Genomic DNA, 21809 nt, shown 5'->3' on the forward strand with positions numbered 1-21809 from the left:
AACCCCAAAATGGGTTACTTCTAGATGCTTCCTAAAATCCACAAAGAAGGAAACCCAGGAAGGCCTATAATCTCAGGAATTGGCTCCCTTACAGAAAATGTTTCAGGTTTGGTGGAGCACATCCTTAAACCCCTCACCTGCAATACAACCAGCTATATCAAGGACACCACTGACTTCTTAAAAAAAACCTCTGATATAGGCCCCTTACCTGAGGGAACCTTACTGGCCACAATGAATGTTGAGGCACTTTATACAAACATCCCCCATGATGATGGCATATTGGCATGTGAAACGTACATCAGACAACATGATTTACCCACAAAATCAGTAATGGAAATGATAAAATTCACTCTGACACATAACTTATTCTCTTTTGGACAAGATTTCTGCTTACAACAAATGGGGACTGCAATGGACTGTCAGTTTGCACCTCACTATGCAAACATATTTATGGCAAAATTGAAGGAAGATTTCATGTCAATGTGCATCTTAAAACCAATGTTGTATCTCCATTACATAGATGACATCTTCATAATCTGGACTGCTAGTGAGAAGGACCTCCTCCATTTTCATAACGAATATAATTCTTTTCACCCCAACATAAAGCTGAAGATGAATTACTCAAAAACAGAAGTCAGCTTGCTTGACACCACCGTTCAACTGAAAGACAACACCCTTGTAACTTCTGTTTTTCACAAACCAACATACAGACGGACCTATCTAAGAAGTGATAGCTTCCACCCCAAGCATATAAGGTGCTCCATTATTTTCAGCCAAGCAATATGGTACAATCGTATTTGCTCAGACCTGACAGACCGGGATAAACAACTGCAGGAGCTCAGACAAGATTTCATCAGACAAGGTTATACTCCCAAAACAACAGACACTCAAATAAGAAGAGCTACTGCCATACTCAGAGACAACCTTCTGGAACATAAAAACAAAGACAACAAGAACCGCATCCCACTTGTTGTCACCTACAACCCACATCCTGAAGCACTTCAAAAAATTATAAAAGAACTTCAGCCAATGCTAAACAATGACCAAACAGTGAAAAATGTATTTCCTGAAACTCCCCTCATGGCATACAGACAACCACCACACCTTCAGCAACTAATTGCCCAAAGCTCCCTAAGTGAACCAACAGAAAATGGCACATCTTCCTGCTTACAGAAAAGATGTAAAACGTGTGCCCACATTTATAATACAGACCGTTTAGTTATACCACACTACCGACTAGAAAACCACATAAAGGGATCATTTTCCTGCAGATCATCTAATGTGGTGTACCTAATTCTCTGCATGAAATGTCCTGACACTGCACTCTATGTGGGAGAAACTGGACAAACACTCTGCCAGAGAATGAATTTACACAGGTTCCACATTAAACGTGGCAACACAGATGTTCCTGTAGTGGCCCACTTCAACAGCCACTGAAAACTGTGAGAGGGACTTTAAAGTCACAGTACTTATGGGCAACTTCAGAACACAGCAAGAAAGAAAAGAATGGGAAGTTAAACTCATGCTAAAATTTAACACATTGCAACATGGTTTGAATAGAGACAAGAGTTTTATGGCCAGGTATGAGGACTGTTTGCATCTCTCAGACTGACACAGACAACCTGACTACAGATCCACATTGTATTGAAAAACTCATTAGAAACTTCAAAAGACATTGTTGGACAGTTATCTTATCTAAAGATCTTAACTATACATTGTTCTTCTCTCTTGTTAAATGAACCCTAGCCTGAAGGAGTCTATTAATTTTTTACATTTAAGATTTCTCACTTAAAGATTTACCAATGTTGTTTCTTGTCCTAGTGTGTATATAAACACAGGAAACTCCAGTTTCTGTATTACATCTTGCCTGAAGAAGGGGCCTGAGTTGCCTAGAAAGCTTGCATATTGTAATATTTTTAGTTACCCAATAAAAGGTGTCATGTTGCTTGACTTTTCACTACAAAAAATAAGAAGAAAGACTAATCGGGCACAGGACACCATATTGAGTAAACTGTGATTTTGTTTTGGACCAGCTCTGTTAATGCATAACAAACCTCTCACATTTACCTGAACACCAAATAACTTAGCTTGTAAGCTATGAAGAAACAAGTGCACCTCTCCAAACCTTCTTAAGTAAGCATTTTCAACTCAGCCTCATTTTCATCTGTTTTCTGTTACTTTGATTTAACTAGCTGTAACTTCACTTTCTTTCATTCAACATTCACATTCCACCACTAAACATAAAGGGCACACATTTCTCTTCCAGAGTTTTTACAGGAAATATAGTTTTGTTGTACATGTATGTTAGAGCAGAATAAGCTGCAAAATTCAGTAATATTTTACTAAAAATGCACAGAATGTTATTCTGGTTTCCCTAAATGTTGGAATAAGCTTCCAAACACAACAGAAGTGTCAGTAAATGTGTCAGAAAAAAAAAACAGGAAAAAATTGATACACATCTACTGGAAATATGTCTAATTTTACTGTTGAACAAAAACAGAACAAAAAAAAAAAAAATCGGAACTCTTCAGGTAGCATGACCCAGAAAGAAAGCACTTTGACCATACTGCCTTCACTCAACTGAACTATTTGAAAACAAAGTCCATTTCGCTAATCACTAACACATTACAGTGGCAGGTAGAATGACACAGAAAGAAAGCAGTTAACACACCTCACCTGAACTATTACACACCTTTTGCCAATTGATTGCTGATTGCTGAATTACGGTGGCCCTGAAGTGCAATGTGCAAAAACAAACTAAATCATGCAAAAACAAATCAGAAAACAGAAAAACAAACTGGAAACACAAACACAAATCAAAAAATGCAAAAGCAAATCAGAATGTGCAAAAACAAACTGGAAACGCAAAAACAAATGAGAAAACAAAAAAAAAACCAAACTGAATATGCAGAAGCAAATGAGAAAACACAAAAACAAATCAGAAACTGCAAAAACAAATTGAATGTGCAAAAAACAAATGAGAAAATGCAAAAACAAACTGGAAAACACAAAAACGAATCAGAAACAACAAATGCAAATGGAGCAGAATGCAAACAAAATGAGGACTGTACAAACAAATTGAGAACCATGAAAACAAAAAGAGAAGCGCATAACCCAAATGGAGGCAGAAAAAACAGTAAAAGCTGAAGTTCATCACGATTTAATCCCAGCTTTTCAATGAGTGGTGTGGTGGAAGCAAGAATGTTGTAAGATAAAAGAGATTCATCTTTTGTTGGTATTTTTATACTTTGGCAGAAATTATAACGTTTGCATAACTTTGAGCACTCTCCACTTGAGCAGTGTTTAACACTAGAATCCATGAGGCCTATGAAAAAACTCGTAATCCTGGGCCACCTTAAATTCCTTCGCACCTCTCCATTAGCATCTTTTGTTTTTGAAATTTGTCGATCAGCACAAGCAGCTTGCTATCCCATCCCCCCAGTGCCGCAGTCAACTCGGGTAAAAAGTTCTCCCAGCTCAAGTCTTTTAGCTCAGTGTGAGGTGCCTAGAGTTGTACAGGGTAAATAATATATTGTTATTTGGAACACAAGCATTTCTTGTGTGTTCCATGTATACAACGATCATGTAAATGTAGGATGATAGGAAATGCAAGAAATATTGAACACATACCTAAAACAAACTTTTTTCATGTTACAGTACTAACAAAAAAATTTTGACATGAAGTGTATAATGTGTGAAGACTGGAGTCCAAATATCAAATAAACACTTTAACAAAAGGTACACGTAGAACAAGACAAGTGCACTTTTATTCTATAATATATTCAAAGAAAACTAAATCGGTTTAGGGTATGATGCTGACACAACCGCTTAGGTAGTGCAAAGATAAGAGCTGCTGACTTATAATGAAGAAGTCGCGGGTTCAAGCCCGGCTGCTAACCAGAATTACCATTTTGAGTAGTGAACTGCTCTTACTGTTAATATTATAGAATAAAAACATACATTTGATTTGAGTCCTTAACAGCCAGTGTAAATTTATGGTACTTGTAAAGGTTAGCTTTTTTCCCCCCCAGTTTTATTCTCTCAGTCACATTCATGCTCCCGCCGATCTGACACTGCTATTTTCAAATAAAGATGCGCTATAACAGGGGTGAACTCGACGGTTCCACATCGGAGAAAGAGAACAGAAGCTCTCCCCGCAAGAAATGTCCACTCACACATAAGAACAATGCAGCTGCACCAGGCATAAAGGCGAAAGATGGCACCGTTTGGATGCAGCAAGAAGTCGGGCGTCGACCTGCCAGTATATATTATTAGTCAATCTGCCATGCATGTCCTTCAACGAAACAGCAAGGCATGCCGAGCTCGCCAAGGTATTGTGCAAAGTTCTGTTTGTGATGGTCTTTATATGAAAAACATTTATATGTTACTTATATAAAAACTACATCAAATGTTATTTACCTTGATTTATTTACTTATCTCCTTACAGTGTAAAGTCACAAGTAGACTGCAGAGCTTCCAGTGTTTGATTGACACAGGCATGTTCACAAACTACAATGCTATTTTATTACATGAATGACTTTAGCTGCAGGTGGAAGCTCCTGTTGCACTTTACGCAACTGTTTTTATGGTTTCATAAGCATTATGACCTTAGTCTTGGAAAGTCTTTCTCCTGTGGGACGACTGGGATCTTTTCCTGAATAAGGAGTAGCAACAGGAGATTCCACCTGTAGCTAAAGTAATTTGCGTACTGAAGTCAAACACAGGAAGCTCTGCAGTCTACTTGTGACTTTACGCTGCAGGGAGATAAGTAAATAAATCAAGGTAAATGGGTAAATAACATTTGATGTGGCATTTATATAAGTACCATATAAATGTTTTTTATATAAAGACCATCACAAAACATAATCACAAACAGAACTTTGCACAATACCATGGCGAGCTCAGCATGCCCTGCTGTTTCGTTGAAGGACATGCGTGGCAGACTGACCAATAATATACACTGGCAGAACGACACCTGACCTCTTGCTGCATCCAAACAGTGCCATCTTTCGCCTTTACACTTGGTGCAGCTGTGTTGTTCTTATGTGTGAGAGGATGTTTATTGCGGGAAGGCTTCTGTTCTCTTTCTCCAATGTAGAACCTTCACCCTCATCTGAGTTCACCTTTGTTATAGCATGTCTTTATTTGAAAACAGCAGTGTCAGATCGGAGGAAGAGTGAACGTGACTGAGAGCATAATACTGAAGAAAAAAAAAAAAATCACACCAGCTGTTACAGACTCAAATCAAATGAATGTTTTTATGTTATAATAATAACAATAAAAGCAGCTCACTACTCAAAATGGTAATTCTTGTTAGCGGCTGGGTTCCAACCTGCAATCTTTTGATTATAAGTCAGCAGCTCTTACTGCTGCACCACCCAAGTGGTCGTGTCAGCATCAAAACCGATTTCTTTTTCTTTGGTTATATTTTTGAATATAAGTGCACTTGTTTTGACTATGAGACAGTAGTTCTTAACCTCTGCACCAGCCAAGCAGACATGTCTGCCTCATGCCCTAACCCATTCTTTTACTTTGGTTATATTCTTGAATAAAAGCACACTTGTTTTGTTATACCTTTTGTGAAAGTGTTTATTTGATATCTGGACTTCAGTCTTCACACATTATACATTTCATGTCAAAATTTTGTCATTAGTACTATAACATGAAAAAATGTTCTGTTTCAGTTATTTGTTCAACATTTCTTGCTTTGCATTTCCTGTCATCCTATATTTACACTGATCGTTGTAGACACGATAATAACGATATATTATTTACCCCATACAATTCCAGACACCTCACACCCAGATAAACAGACTTGAGCTGGGAGAACTTTGTGTCTGACTTCAGCTGCATCAGTTGGGGATGTGATAGCAGGCTGGCTGCTGCCAGTGCTGATTCCACACATTTGCAATTAAAAGGCACTGATGAGGAGGTGTGAGGAAATTTAAGGTGGCCAGGCATTACGACTTTTTTCATAGGCTTCTGGGATTCTAGTGTTAAAGAATGAGATGAGACTTTAAGGTTAGGGGACAAACAAGCTTACAGAGAAGCACTAGGGAACCTCAAGAGAGGCATCAAAGATGCTAAGTGCAAATATAGGCATTACAACGAAAAAAACACTTTGTAAGAATCACCCCTGCAGTATGTTAAATGGAACTGATGGATTACAAGGTCAGCATTCTGCAGTTTAGCAATCACACCAAAGTATCTGATGGTCTGAAGCGGTTCTTTGCCCGTTTTGTCACTCTAAAGGCCTAACTGCTCCATATGCAGTACTGATTCTATAGAATCGCCCAAGGATATACACAATGAAGAAAAATGTTACCAGTAAAGCAGTGGGCCTAGATGGAGTTCCCAGACGGACATCAAAGGAAAGTACAAATCAACCTTTCATTACAATAAGCTAATGTTTCAACATCCCTTAAATCCCCCATCATCACTCCAGTGTCCAAGAAGTCGGCGGTGAAGTGTTTAAATGACTATCACTTGGTTGCTTTCAAACCAATAATTATGAAAAGCTCAGAGAGATTGGTGTTCTCACACATTAGATCCATCAACCCCTCAGATATGGACTATCACCAGTTTGCCTAGCATGCAAATCACTCCACAGAGCAAGCAGTCTTAACTGCACTTCATATAATAATAATAATAATAATAATTTATTACATTTATATAGCGCTTTTCTCAGTACTCAAAGCGCTATCCACACAGGGAGGAACACTACTAAAACTGCCAAACACAACAGAGCGGAGTGGTGGCTCTGAGGCTAAGGATCTGTGCTGGTATCCAGAAGGTTGCCGGTTTGAATCTCTGTCACTGCCAAAAGAGATCCTACTCTGCTGGGCCCTTGAGCAAGACCCTTAACCTGTAATTGCTCCAGGGGCGCTGTACAATGGCTGACCATGCGCTCTGACCCCAAGGGGTATGCGAAAACTAACAAATTCCTAATACAAGAAATTGTATAAGGCGAAATAAAGAACAAAAAAAAAACAAAAAAAAAAAAAGAAACACCTTAGTGAGGATTTTATTTGTGGCTATGCATTTAACACCATAATCTCCCACAAACTTGTCAATAAATTGGGCAACCTACGTTTGGACACATCTCTGCTCTTGAGTCATGAACTTTCTATTTCAAAAGACCATGGCTTCTCAGGATTGGGAACCACAATTCTACTCTCACCTTGAACATGGTAACCCTACAGGGTTGTGTGTTAAGCCCAATGCTCTTTACCCATGACTGCACTTCCATTCACCTATTATTAGTACTCCAATACCATAATCAAATTAGATGCTGACATCAAAATAGTTGAAATAATTTCAGATGGGGAAGATGTGGCCTACAGGAATGAAGTGGAACATATGGCTGAGTGGTATATGGGCAACAAACTAGTTCTAAACACCACCAAAACAAAGGAAAAGATCATAGACCTCATCAGAACTAAGACAGTAGACCATCTCCATTTCTACATTTATGGAGAAGTAGTGGAATATGTGTAGAAAGCTGGTCCCTTTTGGTTTACATAACAAAAGAGCAGACAAGGTCCCTTAACACTTCTTACTTGATGAAGACTAGCGAAGAAGGCCCAACAGAGACTCTGCTTTTGCAGGAAACTGAAACGGGCCCAACTTCCTCAGCAAGTCCTGGTGAACATCTAGCAAAGCACCAATCTAATCACTGAGTGAATCGCACACACTCACTCACACAATATAACATCCAAAGGCTGAACCTATTTACTTACGGCTCATTATTTTACTGTTCTTTCTTTTTTGTATACAGTATGTAAAATGTGAGTTATTTTCATTTGATATATTGTTGCTTTTATGAGAGATGACATACCAGATTTTGTTGTAGGCAAGTGTAATTAATAGTAAAGATTTCTATTCTGCTTAAAATGTTACTGTCATGCACTTCTCTAACCTCCTCTTAAATATAGGGATTAGATTTCTTCTTTTCCGCTCCCTCTACAAAACAAAAAGATCTTCTGTTAAGCACTATGCCTTAGTGCACAACAGGTTGCATGTGGAGTGTTCTTAACGGAACAACAAATCTTCAATTGGGCACAGACAGTCCCTTTGATCTGGAGAGGGACTGGTTATTAAACTATCCTCACAATTAATTAGTCCTCTCCTCACCCTCTTTCTTCCCTTGGGCTCCCTAAAATTTAAGTTTCTTTTCCCTACACTTGAGGCTCTCATTTCTTATGCCCTTTGGATGATGCATCAGATTTGAAGACACCTGGGCTTTCATCCAGTCTGGCACTCCCACATTATGATTTGTGATGTTCTTGCATTGGTAAATTGTTAAGATAAGCGGAGTTTCACTATTCTCTTCTGTTTTCTTCCACCTTCTCTACAAATTCTTATACTCATTTTAAGTCCTGACTTTTATACTATCTTGTGAAAAACTGATTAAAGGCCCCTGACAATAAAGTCAGTTTGGAACCATGAACTCCTACCCTCAGCTCCTAGGTCCTAAATAGTTCTTCAAAAATTCTGAAACCTAAAAAAAAATATTATTGACACTCCGTCTTCTTAAAAGCAGGTTATGGACCATTGTTTTTCCTCTCTTTGCTCTGTGGTCCTCTCCTCTCAGATGTTAGGGTGTGTATTATCAGTTCTGTTTTAAAAGTTGTCATGCTTGTGTAGTGATTTTTTTTTCGACTCATTATAAAATTTTTCTCCATTCACATACTATTGTCTTAAGAGTAGACTGATATTTTGCCACCATTTTACATGCAAACTCCAGACATGAGAATTTTACAACCATCTTCCTGAAGTCTTTTGATTGTGCTTTAGAGTATTACAATAACCTGTGTGGTTAAAGCCAAATTAAATTATTTTCTTACTAGGGGGCTCCGCCCCCCTGCTCGCTTCGCTCGCCAACCCCTGGTGTTGGGAATGACAAAGAGCGTGATGTATGAATGAGATCTAGAATAGTGTGAAGGTGTAGATGATGCAAATAGAAAGCAAACAATAAAGTGTGTGGCACAGTGTAAAGGTTTATTTGAAAATTTCTTTGTACACACCGTTTAAGTGTAAAAGGTAATTCCAGGTCAGAACTTGTAATGTCAATGAAGATGGTTATTGTTGTGATCAGAGTCAAGTTTGTCAGAGCTTAGAAAGAGTTGTGTCTCTTCAGGAAGTAATGGAATGACTTGGGTATTTATGTTTTCCACATTAATATTTTTTGGACGTAATATAGTGCGTTGTCTTAAAAGGGGCATTTGGTCTAATGAGATTGCTGTTCCAAATCTGTCTGTAACTAATTCTTTGAAAGCAATGCCAATTGTCTGCGTATTTTAAGGTGCACTGAACAATAGCTGATCGCATGGCATGTGGAAGAATAGCTAAACACTGTCTAAAATCTCCTCCTAATAAAAGTACCTTTCCTCCAAAGCGAATATTATTATTCATAAACGTTTGTAGAAGTTTATGAATGGTGTTGATTAAGTGACTGGATGCCATTGTACATTCATCAATAATTAACATTTTTGCAAGACGGATGTCACGTGCAGTGCCACCGTTAATGTTCATAGTGGATACCGATTTGTAGGATCTAATGCAGTTGATAAAGATTTCACTTTCAGGTACATCGTTAGTTAGAAGCTTCTGTAGATATTCAGGATATGAATGTAAAGGAGGCAGTCTAATTTGACCCTTTTGACAACAACGTGTAAATGTATTACTTGTATTGCCAGTTGTTTCTTCAGGGAAGTGAACTGAATGACAATGATTGCAAATGACATTCATTAATCCGAATGAATTTTCCTGGTGTATGTTTTGCTTGTGCTGTTTGAGAGGCGTGTTGTTGCATGTGTAGTATTTGGGACGTGTTGTTTTGGAGCTGTAATCGATTTGCCTGTGCTGTGTGAGAAGCCCGTTGTAGCCTTCCTTGCCGTTAACGTATGTCTGAGACGGGAGGTGTTTCGTTTTGAATCCGTGCCTGTTGCGATGCAGCACTTTGATTGATAGATTGCGTCATGTGGATCTAGGATGTAGATTTGTGCATATTTGCGTTGTTGATTTGTTTCAGGGTGCACTGTTCCAATGCGATGCAGTATTTGTGCACATATGCGAAAGCAGTATGGGCCATTGCCTTTTGTTGGCCTGATATTTACTCCGGTAGATGCAAAAGCAAATGAACTATTGTAGGATCTAATGCAGTTTATAAAGTTTTTACTTTTAGGTACATCGTTAGTTAGAAGCTTTAGTTGAGCTTTGCGTTTTTGGAGCCGAGACATTTTTTCTTCTAGAAATATGGATAAGTAATAAGGAGTATTGCACTCACTGTTAATATGGAGCCTTTTCTGCGGTTGAACGGTTAATAGTGCCTTATTGTAATGAGATCCACCTATGCTGCATAGTGTGAATTGTGTTTGGTCCCGTTATCCGAGCGGTATCGTTTTGTACCTGTGATCGTGAATTCATGACTTGTTTGTTCTTGAGCGTGAGAAATATGGATAAGTAATAAGGAGGATCGCACTCACTGTTAATATGGAGCCTTTTCTGCGGTTGAACGGTTAATAGTGCCTCATTGTAATGAGATCTACCTATGCTGCATATTGTGAACGTGTTGAGATGACGTATGTTTAATACGGACGGTTCATTTAGAAATGGGGCTTTGTGTGTCATTTGTTATTTATGTTACTGTGGTCGTGGGTCTGAATCGTCGTTTTTGTGTACGTTTCGTGTGCTATGTCCGTAGTCTGTCCCGTTTCGTGTCCAATGGGCTTTGTGTGGTGCTCGCGGCTTCTTTTTTTTTGTGTGCTTGTGGCTTGTTGAATCCTCCTCTTTGTGTGCGTCCCGTTTCGTGTGCAATGGGATTAAATCCTCCTCTTTGTGTGTGTCCCGTCCGTTGCTTGTGTGTGTGTGTGTGTGTGTGTGTGGGGGGGGGGGGGGGGGTTGTGGGCTCTTTTTTTTTTGTGTGCCAGGGGCTTGCTGAATCGTTCTCTTTGTGTGTGTCCCGTCCGTTGCTTGTGTGTGTGTGTGTGTGTGTGTGTGTGGGGTGTTTTGCTCGTGCGGCGCTGTGTGCGTCGCCTGCGTTTGACTCCTTTTTTCTGTGGTCTTGTCCGCCTCTCGCGGCGCCTCATTTCTTGGTGCGCCTGCGCAGTACGTCTTTTTGCGGTTACGGCCCATGGCCGGATGTCCCTGCGTCCATCCGGTTTAGCATTCTCGGTTAGTAATATGGATCTTTATATTGAAAAGAGGCTCTCACACCATTGGTGATTGCTTTTTTCAAGTCAAGTTGGGGAGCATGCACTGGAACAGTGCATTGCTGCATCCACCACATGACAAAACAGCTCAGGATCCCGGTTGGCAACCCCCCAGGCAGAAACATGGTTCAGTCCCACCCTCTGGAAATGACCATCTATCTGCCGCAGCCAGGTGTTATGTGGGCGACCTCTGAGCCTAGTCCCTCCACTCGGGTCCTCAACAATGAGGATCCTGGGAGCTGGATCACCCTCAGGGAATCGCGCTACATGGCCATAGTGCCGTAACTAACGCTCCCTCACAATGCAGGTAACGTGCCTCATTCGGGACTCCATAAGCAACTGCTCCTTTGACACAAAGTCAAACCAGCGGTACCCAAGGATTCTCCAGAGAGACACAGTACCATAGGAGTCCAGTCATCGTTTCAGCCCACTGGACAGCGTCCCATGTCTTGCAACCATATAGCAAGACAGGAAGCACCAGGACTCTAAAGACTTGGACCTTCGTCCTTTTGCATAGATATTGGGAGTATCACCACACCCCTTTCCAGTGACCTCATGAACCCCCCGTTCGCTCTTCCAATCCGTTTACTGGCTTCATAGGAAGAGTCACAAGAGACATGAATGTCACTGCCAAGGTAAGTAAACCTCTCGACAAGGTCGACACTCTCTCCGCAGACAGACACACTGCTGATGGCTATGCCTAAGAGGGCTTGGTTTTTATCCAGGACGCTTGCAAGCCCAGACACTCAGACTCCTCGCTCAGTCTCTCAAGAGCCTCGATTAGAGCCTCTATTGACCCCATGAAGATCACAACATCATCAGCAAAAATTAATTAATAAATTAATTCTTACTCTACTGTTTTCTGTTTATTATTCGCATATATTTTTTCTAAAAATGCACTAAGTATGTGAATACCCCCCCCCCCCCCCTTTTTTTTTTTAAGAATTTAAAGATACATGATTGGGGTTTCAAAACTCTTATGTGGCACAGTTTATGATGAATCCATATTTATAGGTTAAATGTAAGTACAGTAATACTTTGAACTAAATCAAAAAATAAAATGCAATATCTATCTTTCCAAAAGCATACTTCAATTAGTTTACAGTTGTTTTAATGGCTTTAAACAATGCTTACCTGCAAGACATGCTTATTGTCCTTTGAGTGCAGCGTAGCTGAGATGGTTGCAACAGAAACGCCAGGCTTCATTTCAATTGGCATAAGTGAATCTGCAAGCTGAAAGTGAAAAAAACAAACATTATTTGCTAGAAAACAGTATAAATTTATTTTGATATAGCTCAACTCCAACTGATATGTTTTGAGCACACCTTTGAGACCTACCACAACATGTCATCAGGTCTTAAAACAATTTCAGTCTTTGACTTCATATTACTACTGCATGCAGAAGGACAGGAAGGCTCTACAGGGAGTGGTGCGATCAGCTGAACAAACTGCAGAGTATGAACTCATTAACCTCCAGGACATCTATACCAAGCAATGTCGAACCAGAGCTAAAAAAAACTTTCGTGACACAATTCATCCCAACAATGGGCTCTTTTCTATGCTGTATCAGTTAAACATCACTGCTGCCAAAAGTCTTGTTCAGAGTGAGAGAAGAGAAGCTTTTTCCCAACAGTCCATCCACATGTTGAATAAGTTAAGTGTCTAGAAATATATGATGTCCTATTGTTAACTCTGTACCATTTGTTAATAAAATCATCTATTTAGTTGAATGAAGAAAAAGGATGCCTTCATGATGCACAGGTGGGAGACTTCCTTGTAAGGCTTGACAGGCTCTTGGCAAGAGCAGGGGTGGATCCAGTTATCATTATCCATGTTGGAACAAATGACATACAGTAGGGTAGCCTATTAAAGAGTTTAGTGCCAGGGCGAGGAACAAAACTGACAATGTAGTCTTCTCTGAAGTTCTGCCTGTACCATGCACCCACCCCAGGTAAGAGTGAGGAGATTAGAAGGCTGAACATGTGGCTCAGATCTTGGTGTATGGTATAATGGTACAAGTTTATATACAACCTCTTCACTCACAATGGGTTGCATCAGAATTGGAGGGGCACCAATGTGTTGGGGAGGCAGATGAATAGGTTAGTCAAGGGTTCTGTAAACTAGGGTATGGGGGACAGTGAGTTTAGAACAGGCCAGGTTTAGAACTATACATGAAAGAACAATAGTGTAAAAATAAAAATGCATAGTAACGTTAATTCCAGCCCAAAGTCTAAGTGAAAAAGTAAAACAAGTAACACATTAAAAAGTTTGCCTTTAGAAGTATCAAAAATAAAACAAGTGAAGTTGTATGGAGTTGTATGTAGCAGAGCATAATTATGATATTATAGCAACAAACTGACAACAGGCTAAATAACAAAGACAGGGATGAGTATAACAAAGTGGTATACAGTAATCCCTCCTCCATCGCGGGGGTTGCGTTCCAGAGCCACCCGCGAAATAGGAAAATCCGCGAAGTAGAAACCATATGTTTATATGGTTATTTTTAGAATGTCATGCTTGGGTCACAGATTTGCGCAGAAACACAGGAGGCTGTAGAGAGACAGGAACGTTATTCAAACACTGCAAACAAACATTTGTCTCTTTTTCAAAAGTTTAAACTGTGCTCCATGACAAGACAGAGATGACAGTTCTGTCTCACAATTAAAAGAATGCAAACATATCTTCCTTTTCAAAGGAGTGCAAAGCAAGCAGTCAAAAAAAAAATCAATACGTGCCCTTTGAGCTTTTAAGTATGCGAAGCTCCGTTCAGCATGTCCTTCAGGAAGCAGCTGCACACAGCCCCCCTGCTCACACCCCCCTACGTCAGCGCAAGAGAGAGAGAGAGAGAGAGAGAGAGGGAGAGAGAAAGTAAGCTGGATAGCTTCTCAGCCATCTGCCAATAGCGTCCCTTGTATGAAATCAACTGGGCAAACCAACTGAGGAAGCATGTACCAGAAATTAAAAGACCTATTGTCCGCAGAAACCCGCGAAGCAGCGAAAAATCCGCGATATATATTTAAATATGCTTACATATAAAATCCGCGATGGAGTGAAGCCGCGAAAGGCGAAGCGCGATATAGCGAGGGATCACTGTACACATTTTCAGAGAGGATAGATAGAACAGAAAAAGAGGTGGGATGACTGTTAAATTGTATGATAAGCCCAACCTGGCTTCATCTGGAAAGTATTAGGTAACAAGGCTTTATTTTAGGAATGTGTTATAGACCAGGGGTCCCCAACCCCCGGTCCGCGGCCCACTACCGGGCCGCAGCTGTCTGACAGCCGGGCCGCGAGAGAACTGCCGGCAACGGAGACTCACTCAGACTTTTCAGAACGCTTGTCGGGCGGGGTTTTGCAGTGGCGCAGAGAGAGGAGAGAGACCGAGGTGAGAGAGTATTACAACAAAGTACTGTATTTTGATGGTCCCGACAGTTTCCTCATATGACACGAGTGTATAGAAATCTCATTACTATGAAGTACATTCGGCAGATTTACATTTACACTTTCATTACAACGAAGTGACTTTGAAATGCTTGAATGAATCATCCGCAGAGCAGTTAGATCTGTGGTCGCAGCTCAGATGTGCACATTTGCACAATGATCCCCAAACAGAAACATTGTAAAAAAAAAAAAAAAAAAAAAAAAAAAAAAAAAAATCTTTCTTTGAACTTTCCTTGTACTGTTTTTTTTTTTTTTTTTGCGGTTTTTGTTTTCTGTGGTTTTCAGTGATATCTTTTGCTTATTTCTTGTCAACATCTGAAAAACATCCATTGGAATTTAACTCATTGTCACCCTCCTATACAAATGGCAGACACGAAAAAACGATAACAGTGTTAATGTTTGTGATGTGCAATGCATAGGTCTTTGTTATATGCAAAAAAAGAAGAACAATCTCGGGTTGCAAACGTATGCGAACTGCTTAATAACTTAATAGAAATGTAAATTGTGTATAAAATTGCCCTACGAACCTGCCCTGAATCCTCAGAATCCCACCCCCAAACCCCCACCCGGTCCCTGGAAAAATTTGCTTCTAGTAAAGTGGTCCTTGCTGTCAAAAAGGTTGGGGACCACTGTTATAGACCACAAATGCATACTGTAATTTCTATGTATATCTTTTTAGTAACATTAAAAAGGCAAGTTTACATGGGATATTATAGCCATGGGGCACTTCAGCAGTGAAACAGGTTTAAAACATTTTACATGTCATGAAGGAGATTAGGGAGGCTAAAAAGTAGTTAGAGGGGAATACAGCAGATAATAATAATAATAATAATAATACATTTTATTTATATAGTGCCTTTCCCATGCTCAAGGCAAAAGATGACCCAAAGAGATTGCTTTAGTATTTTAGTTGTAAAAGAACAGTCAAGGAAGAGGTGAAGTACATCAAGAACAGTAAAGGGAAATTAAAAAATACAGACAGTGAAATGGCACATGCTCTAAATTCGCATTTCTTTGAGGTCTTCACAAATGAAGAAGTGGATAACCTCCCAGTGGTAAAAAGGGTTACTGAGGAGGTACTGAGTAATTTAGAAATTGTAGAGGGAGAAGTACTGCTTAGGTTAAATTGGCTGAAATCAAACAATTCACCAGGACCAGAAAATATTTACCTTCTAGTTCTTAATATTTTTAAGAAGTCACTGTGCAGTGGGGAAATTCCAAAAGACTAGAAAACGGCAAATATCACATTATATAAAATGGGTGACTGGGCAGACCCAAGCAACTATAGGCCAGTAAGTTTAACACTAGAATCCCTGAAGCCAACAAAAAAAAAGCCGTAATGCCGGGTCATCATAAATTCCTTCGCAACCTCTTTATCCGTGTCTTTGTTTTGAAAATGTGTCAATCAGCAGTGGCAGAAACCCTGCTATCCCATCCCCACCGGCGCAGCTGAAGTGAGACTCAAAATTCTCAGAGCTCAAATCTGTTTATCTGGGTGTGAGGAGTCTTGAATTGAATAAGGTAAATAATATATCATTATTTGGAAAACATACATTTCATGTGTGTTCCGTGTCTACAATTATTTGGGTAAATGCAGGATGATAGGAAATACAAGGCAAGAAATTTTGATCATATAACTAAAAGAAACTTTTTTCATGTTATAGTAACTGACAAAATGCTGTCATGAAGTGTATAATGTGTGAAGAATGAAGTCCAAATATCAAATAATCACTTTCACAAAAGGTATAATAAAAGAACTGCGCTTTTATTTAAAAATATAACCAAACAAAAAGAAATTATTCAATTTACATGTTGCTGTGAATGAGTAAAAACCAAAGTCCCAATATCAATTGACAGAAATTCAACATGACTGCTTGGCTGGTGCAGAGTTAAGAACTGCTGCCTCGTAATAAAAAGGGTGCGGGTTTTCCCCGTTTTGAGTAGTAAGCTGCTATTATTACTATTATATAATAAAATCATACATTTGACTGGAGTCTGTAACAGCCAGCATAAATTTTTGCTACTCTAAAAGTTACAGCTGAAGGGATATAAATAGACACACAAACGCTGGTAACTTGTTTCGTTATGCCTTTGCAAAAGTGTTTATTTTGTATTCCATTAACCACCTGGATGAATTCAAATCTGTCTCTGCCTCTCTGCATACACACATCCATGCATGAAAACGTCACTATCTGAAAATATGTCATTTGAACATCTTTTTTTTCTCTGATCATGCCCAAACTCCACGTTATAGTGTATGGTACTGAGAATGCAGACAGACTTCTTATCTTTGGGTGCATATACCGTCAGCATGGCACTGCCAGATCTAAACACTAGCGTGGAGTATTGTTTGTGTACTAAAGTGACTTTAGTTGCCGGTGGAAGTTCCCATTACACTTTATGGTGCAGCAGTCTATTAGCCAGTGAAAGCAACGTGAAGAAGTTGTCTTTTGTTACGGTTCTGCCTTTGCCCAGAAACGGCTCCATAAGCTTTATGACCACAGTCTCTGAAAGTAATTCTCCCGTGGGATAACTGGGATCTTTTCCCAAATAAGGAGTGGCCTTATACATGTACTTTGTCTCCAAATCTGCCACAATCCAAAACTTAATGGCACATTTTTCAAGCTTGGTTGAGATGTATTGCAAGAAAGAACAACGGACCTTGGTTGGAAACAGTTGCTCATCAACAGTAATATGTTGCCCTGGGTTATAACTCAAAATGCAGTTCTCAACAAAATGTTGACAGATGTCCAAGATCGCAGCAAATCTGTTGTTTTCAACATGTTCTGCTCAGGTGTCTTTGTTGTCAAAGCCTGATAGTGGTCATGGGGCACTGTATCTTTTGATTGCCGGTACAACAAATAGTTCTGACCAGGCATCAACCACAGCACCAACTGGGGTCATCGCAGTTCTTGTGAAAAGAATGGAGATAAATGCCATCAACTCAGAAAGAGAGAGACAAGTTTGTTATACCATGTGATATTTGGACATTAGTCTTCACACATTATACACTTCACGTCAGCATTTTGTCATTACAGTAATCCCTCGCTATATAGCGCTTCGCCTTTCGCGGCTTCACTCCATCGCGGATTTTATATGTAAGCATATATATCGCGGATTTTTCGCTGCTTCACGGGTTTCTGCGGACAATGGGTCTTTTAATTTCTGGTACATGCTTCCTCAGTTGGTTTGCCCAGTTGATTTCATACAAGGGACGCTATTGGCAGATGGTTGAGAAGCTACCCAGCTTACTTTCTCTCTCTCTCTCTTGCGCTGACTTTCTGTGATCCTGACGTAGGGGGTGTGAGCAGGGGGGCTGTTCGCACACCTAGACGATAGGGACGCTCGTCTAAAAATGCTGAAAGATTATCTTCACGTTGCTATCTTTTGTACAGCTGCTTCCTGAAATGACATGCTGCACAGTGCTTCGCATACTTAAAAGCTCGAAGGGCACGTATTGATTTGTGCTTGAAAAACAAACTCTGTCTCTCTCTCTCTCTCTCTTTGTCTGCTCCTGACGGAGGGGGTGTGAGCTGCCGCCTTCAACAGCTTTGTGCCGCGGTGCTTCACATACTTAAAAGCCAAACAGAGAGAAAAGCAAACAAATCAATAGGGCTATCTCTGTGACAGTCACTGCTCCTGACACGCACTCCTTTGAAGAGGAAGATATGTTTGCATTCTTTTATTTGTGAGACGGAACTGTCATCTCTGTCTTGTCATGGAGCACAGTTTAAACTTTTGAAAAAGAGACAAATGTTTGTTTGCAGTGTTTGAATAACGTTCCTGTCTCTCTACAACCTCCTGTGTTTCTGCGCAAATCTGTGACCCAAGCATGACAATATAAAAATAACCATATAAACATATGGTTTCTACTTCGCGGATTTTATTTCGCGGGTGGCTCTGGAACGCAACCCCCGCGATGGAGGAGGGATTACTGTAGTACTATAACATGAAAAAAGTTTCTGTTTTAGTTATGTGATCAAAATTTCTTGCCTCGTATTTCCTGTCATCTTACAGTTACCCAGATCGTTATAGACATGGAACACAAATGAAATTTGTGCATTCCAAATAATGATATATTATTTACCCTATACAATTCCAGACACCTCACACCCAGATAAACAGACTTGAGCTGGAAGAACTTCAGCTGCCTCGGTGGGGGAACAGGATAACAGGCCTCTTCTGCTGATTGACACACTTGCAAAACAAAGACTCTGGTGAAGAGGTGCGAGGAAATTTAAGGTGACCTGGCGTTACAACTTTTTTTGTAGGCTTCAGGGATTCTAGTGTTAACGTTCATCACAGGAAAATTAATGGAAGGAATCATTAAGGATAAGATTGAGCAATACATGGCAAGAAGAGGAGTTTTACTGAAGAGTCAGGACGCAGGAGAGGGAGGTCACGTGTTACAAACATGCTGTAATTCTATGAGGAAGCAACAAAAGTGTATGATCAAAGTGGAGCATATATTACTCATCTTGACATTTAGAAAGCATCTGATAAGGTGATATAGGAAATGCTGGGCATCAAACTAAAAAGTGGGAGGTCAGGGTGATGTTTGTACATGGGTGAAAAATTGGCTCAGACACAGGAAGCAGAGGGTTATGGTATAAGGACTCTTATCAGAATTGGCTGATGTTAAGAGTGGTGTTCCACAGGGGTCAGCGCTATGGCCGTTGCTATATTAAAAAAAAAAAAAAAAAAAAATTATATATATATATATATATATATATATATATATATATATATATAAATAAATGATTTGGATAAGGAATATAACTAACAAACTGGTTCAGTTTCGAGATTATGCTAAAATAGGTGGATTGGCAGATAATGTAGAATCCACTGAATCATTACAGAGGAACCTGGACAGCATACAGGCATAGGCTAATTTGTGGTGGGGGAAATTTAATGTTGGTAAATGTAAAGTGTATGTATGGATGAAATAAAAATGTTAGGCCTGAATACATAATGGGAGGTCTAAAAGAGCTGAGCCTTTTCAGTTTAAGCAAAAGACGATTAAGAGGAGACATGATTGAAGTGTTTAAAATTATGAAGGGTATTAGAAGAGTGGATTGAGACTGTTATTTTAACATGAGTTCATCAAATACATAGGGACACAACTAGAAACTTGCTAAGGGTAAATTTCAAAATAATTTTGAATACATTTTGAAATAATCATCAGGAAACAGCCAAAAGAAACAGAAAACAGAAAAAAGGCAGTTATAGGGCAATTTCAGCAAAGCAGAAAAACATATATTACAGAAAAATATATTACAGATTTAAAAATGAGACAACATAGATGAAAACAGAACAGACTGTTTTTTCCTCCCCAACACACAATAATCCCCTATATGTGTGAATAGAAATATATACAGTGGAATACACACCAGCCCCTTCTGAAGTTCACACAATAGTCCAATATTCAAGTTGACAGTATACTGGGGGTGAATGAAGTGTAGAAATCAGCCAACCAAAGAATCTGAAAATTTCAATGCAAAATGTTTCCTGAGTCACTACTGCACCATTATAATAAAACGGAGTCAAACAAGCTCAACCAAGTCCACTAGTTAGAAGAATGATGACCTTCGTCTATCTAAACAGATCTTTGAAGCTGTAGATGCTTTTTACACAGCCAATGCAGACATTGATTCGTTAGAAAGAGATTTATGCAAATTTCTTCTACAACTGGATGTCCAGCCTTCAGGCTGTCAATCACGTGTCTATTCCTAAAACAGGATGTATGGTCTATATTCATGCACGCACAAGCAGACAACAGGGAAACTCGTGACATTTTCTGTGTGATGGCACTACAATGACATTTCACTATGTACAAAGTTCAAGTCTTATAGAGCATCAACCAAACAATCATTATGCACTCTCACAGTTTTATGCATTGTAACCACAAGGGGGCGCAAAGAGACCCAAACCATAGACTCCGTACAGTACCACGCTGGTGTAAATACCATGTAAGTACCATGCTGGGTAAAATAAAACTACATTCATTCCTTCATGAACACCTTTCCACAGATCTCAATCCAACGATCTGCCAAAACACAAATATTACTTCATTTTCCTCCTTCCCTCCACCAGTTGAGTTTTGCCTGTTGCCTCCCAACTATGACTATTCCCATTTGTGGCAGCAGATTTCCTTTTTTTGCTGGACCTGGGAATGCTTCTGGTGCCATTCTATCTCCTCTAGGAAGCACTTTCGGGCAATAGACAAAGTGGGATGGTCCTTCCCGGAAAGTGCCCACTACCAGTCCCAAAGGACCCCTACAGGGCTGTACTTTAGGACTCTATTTCCCTAGCACCCCTGCAGGTGTCCCAACTGGGTTCTCATACTAGGACCACTGTCACCTAGTGCATGGGGAATGGAACCACTCAAATGTTCTAGCTTCAGCTGGCCTATATTTATTATTTTATACCAGCTTGCCAGAGAGTTATCTTTCTGCCTAGCCGTCCAATCAGTCCATTGTTCCTCTCAGGTCTCCCATCTAAGTAATAACCCTTTCTCCTCCTATAGTGTATTCATTCCCCAAGTCGCCTTACTTTTTGTGCAGTCCTAAAAGTTAATAGCTCACAATAGCTCACATAGCCAATTGATAAATTAAAATGTATTGGAGTAACTTCACATTTTAATACTATAAAAACAGGAATTAAAATGATAAACAGTTTAAATTGCTGTATGTTTTAAAAGAAAAAGTACAGTCATAAGCTACTTGAGTAATAATAAAAGAAGTGCCTAACATTTTATAATTTTTGAGAATTTTGGTTGTTAGTCATGAGTCTGATACTGTAAATCTATGCTCCAGCTCTCGCATCCCTAAATTGGTTAACATGGGTAGAGAGGATGGATGGAATACTTAAAGGTTTTATATTACTAGATGATATAGGGAATAATGAAAAAGTATGACAATATACATGTTATACTGTTAAATTCTGCTCTGTACTTCCAAAATTTATATTTTTTATTTCTTACTATATTGAGAAATTGTTCTGTTCTGTGTACTGCATTGTATTGTATTGACCCCCTTCTTTTGACACCCACTGCACGCCCAACCTACCTGGAAAGGGGTCTCTCTTTGAACTGCCTTTCCCAAGGTTTCTTCCATTTTTTCCCTACAAGGTTTTTTTGGGAGTTTTTCCTTGTCT

The 21809-nt window shown here is 39.5% G+C and overlaps 1 protein-coding gene across 2 annotated transcripts in view; it reads right to left on the minus strand.

The window, feature by feature from the left end:
- The window catches only part of ints9 (integrator complex subunit 9), a 315943-nt gene that overhangs the window by 27969 nt on the left and 266165 nt on the right, over positions 1-21809 (minus strand). For both annotated transcript variants that reach the window (XM_051919331.1, XM_051919332.1), the window contains exon 15: positions 12348-12446. In XM_051919331.1, coding sequence (XP_051775291.1) covers positions 12348-12446 — 99 coding nt within the window. The remainder of the gene's footprint in view (positions 1-12347; positions 12447-21809) is intronic.

The sequence above is a fragment of the Erpetoichthys calabaricus genome, chromosome 15 (assembly GCF_900747795.2).
Source record: "Erpetoichthys calabaricus chromosome 15, fErpCal1.3, whole genome shotgun sequence".
NCBI lineage: Eukaryota > Metazoa > Chordata > Cladistia > Polypteriformes > Polypteridae > Erpetoichthys > Erpetoichthys calabaricus.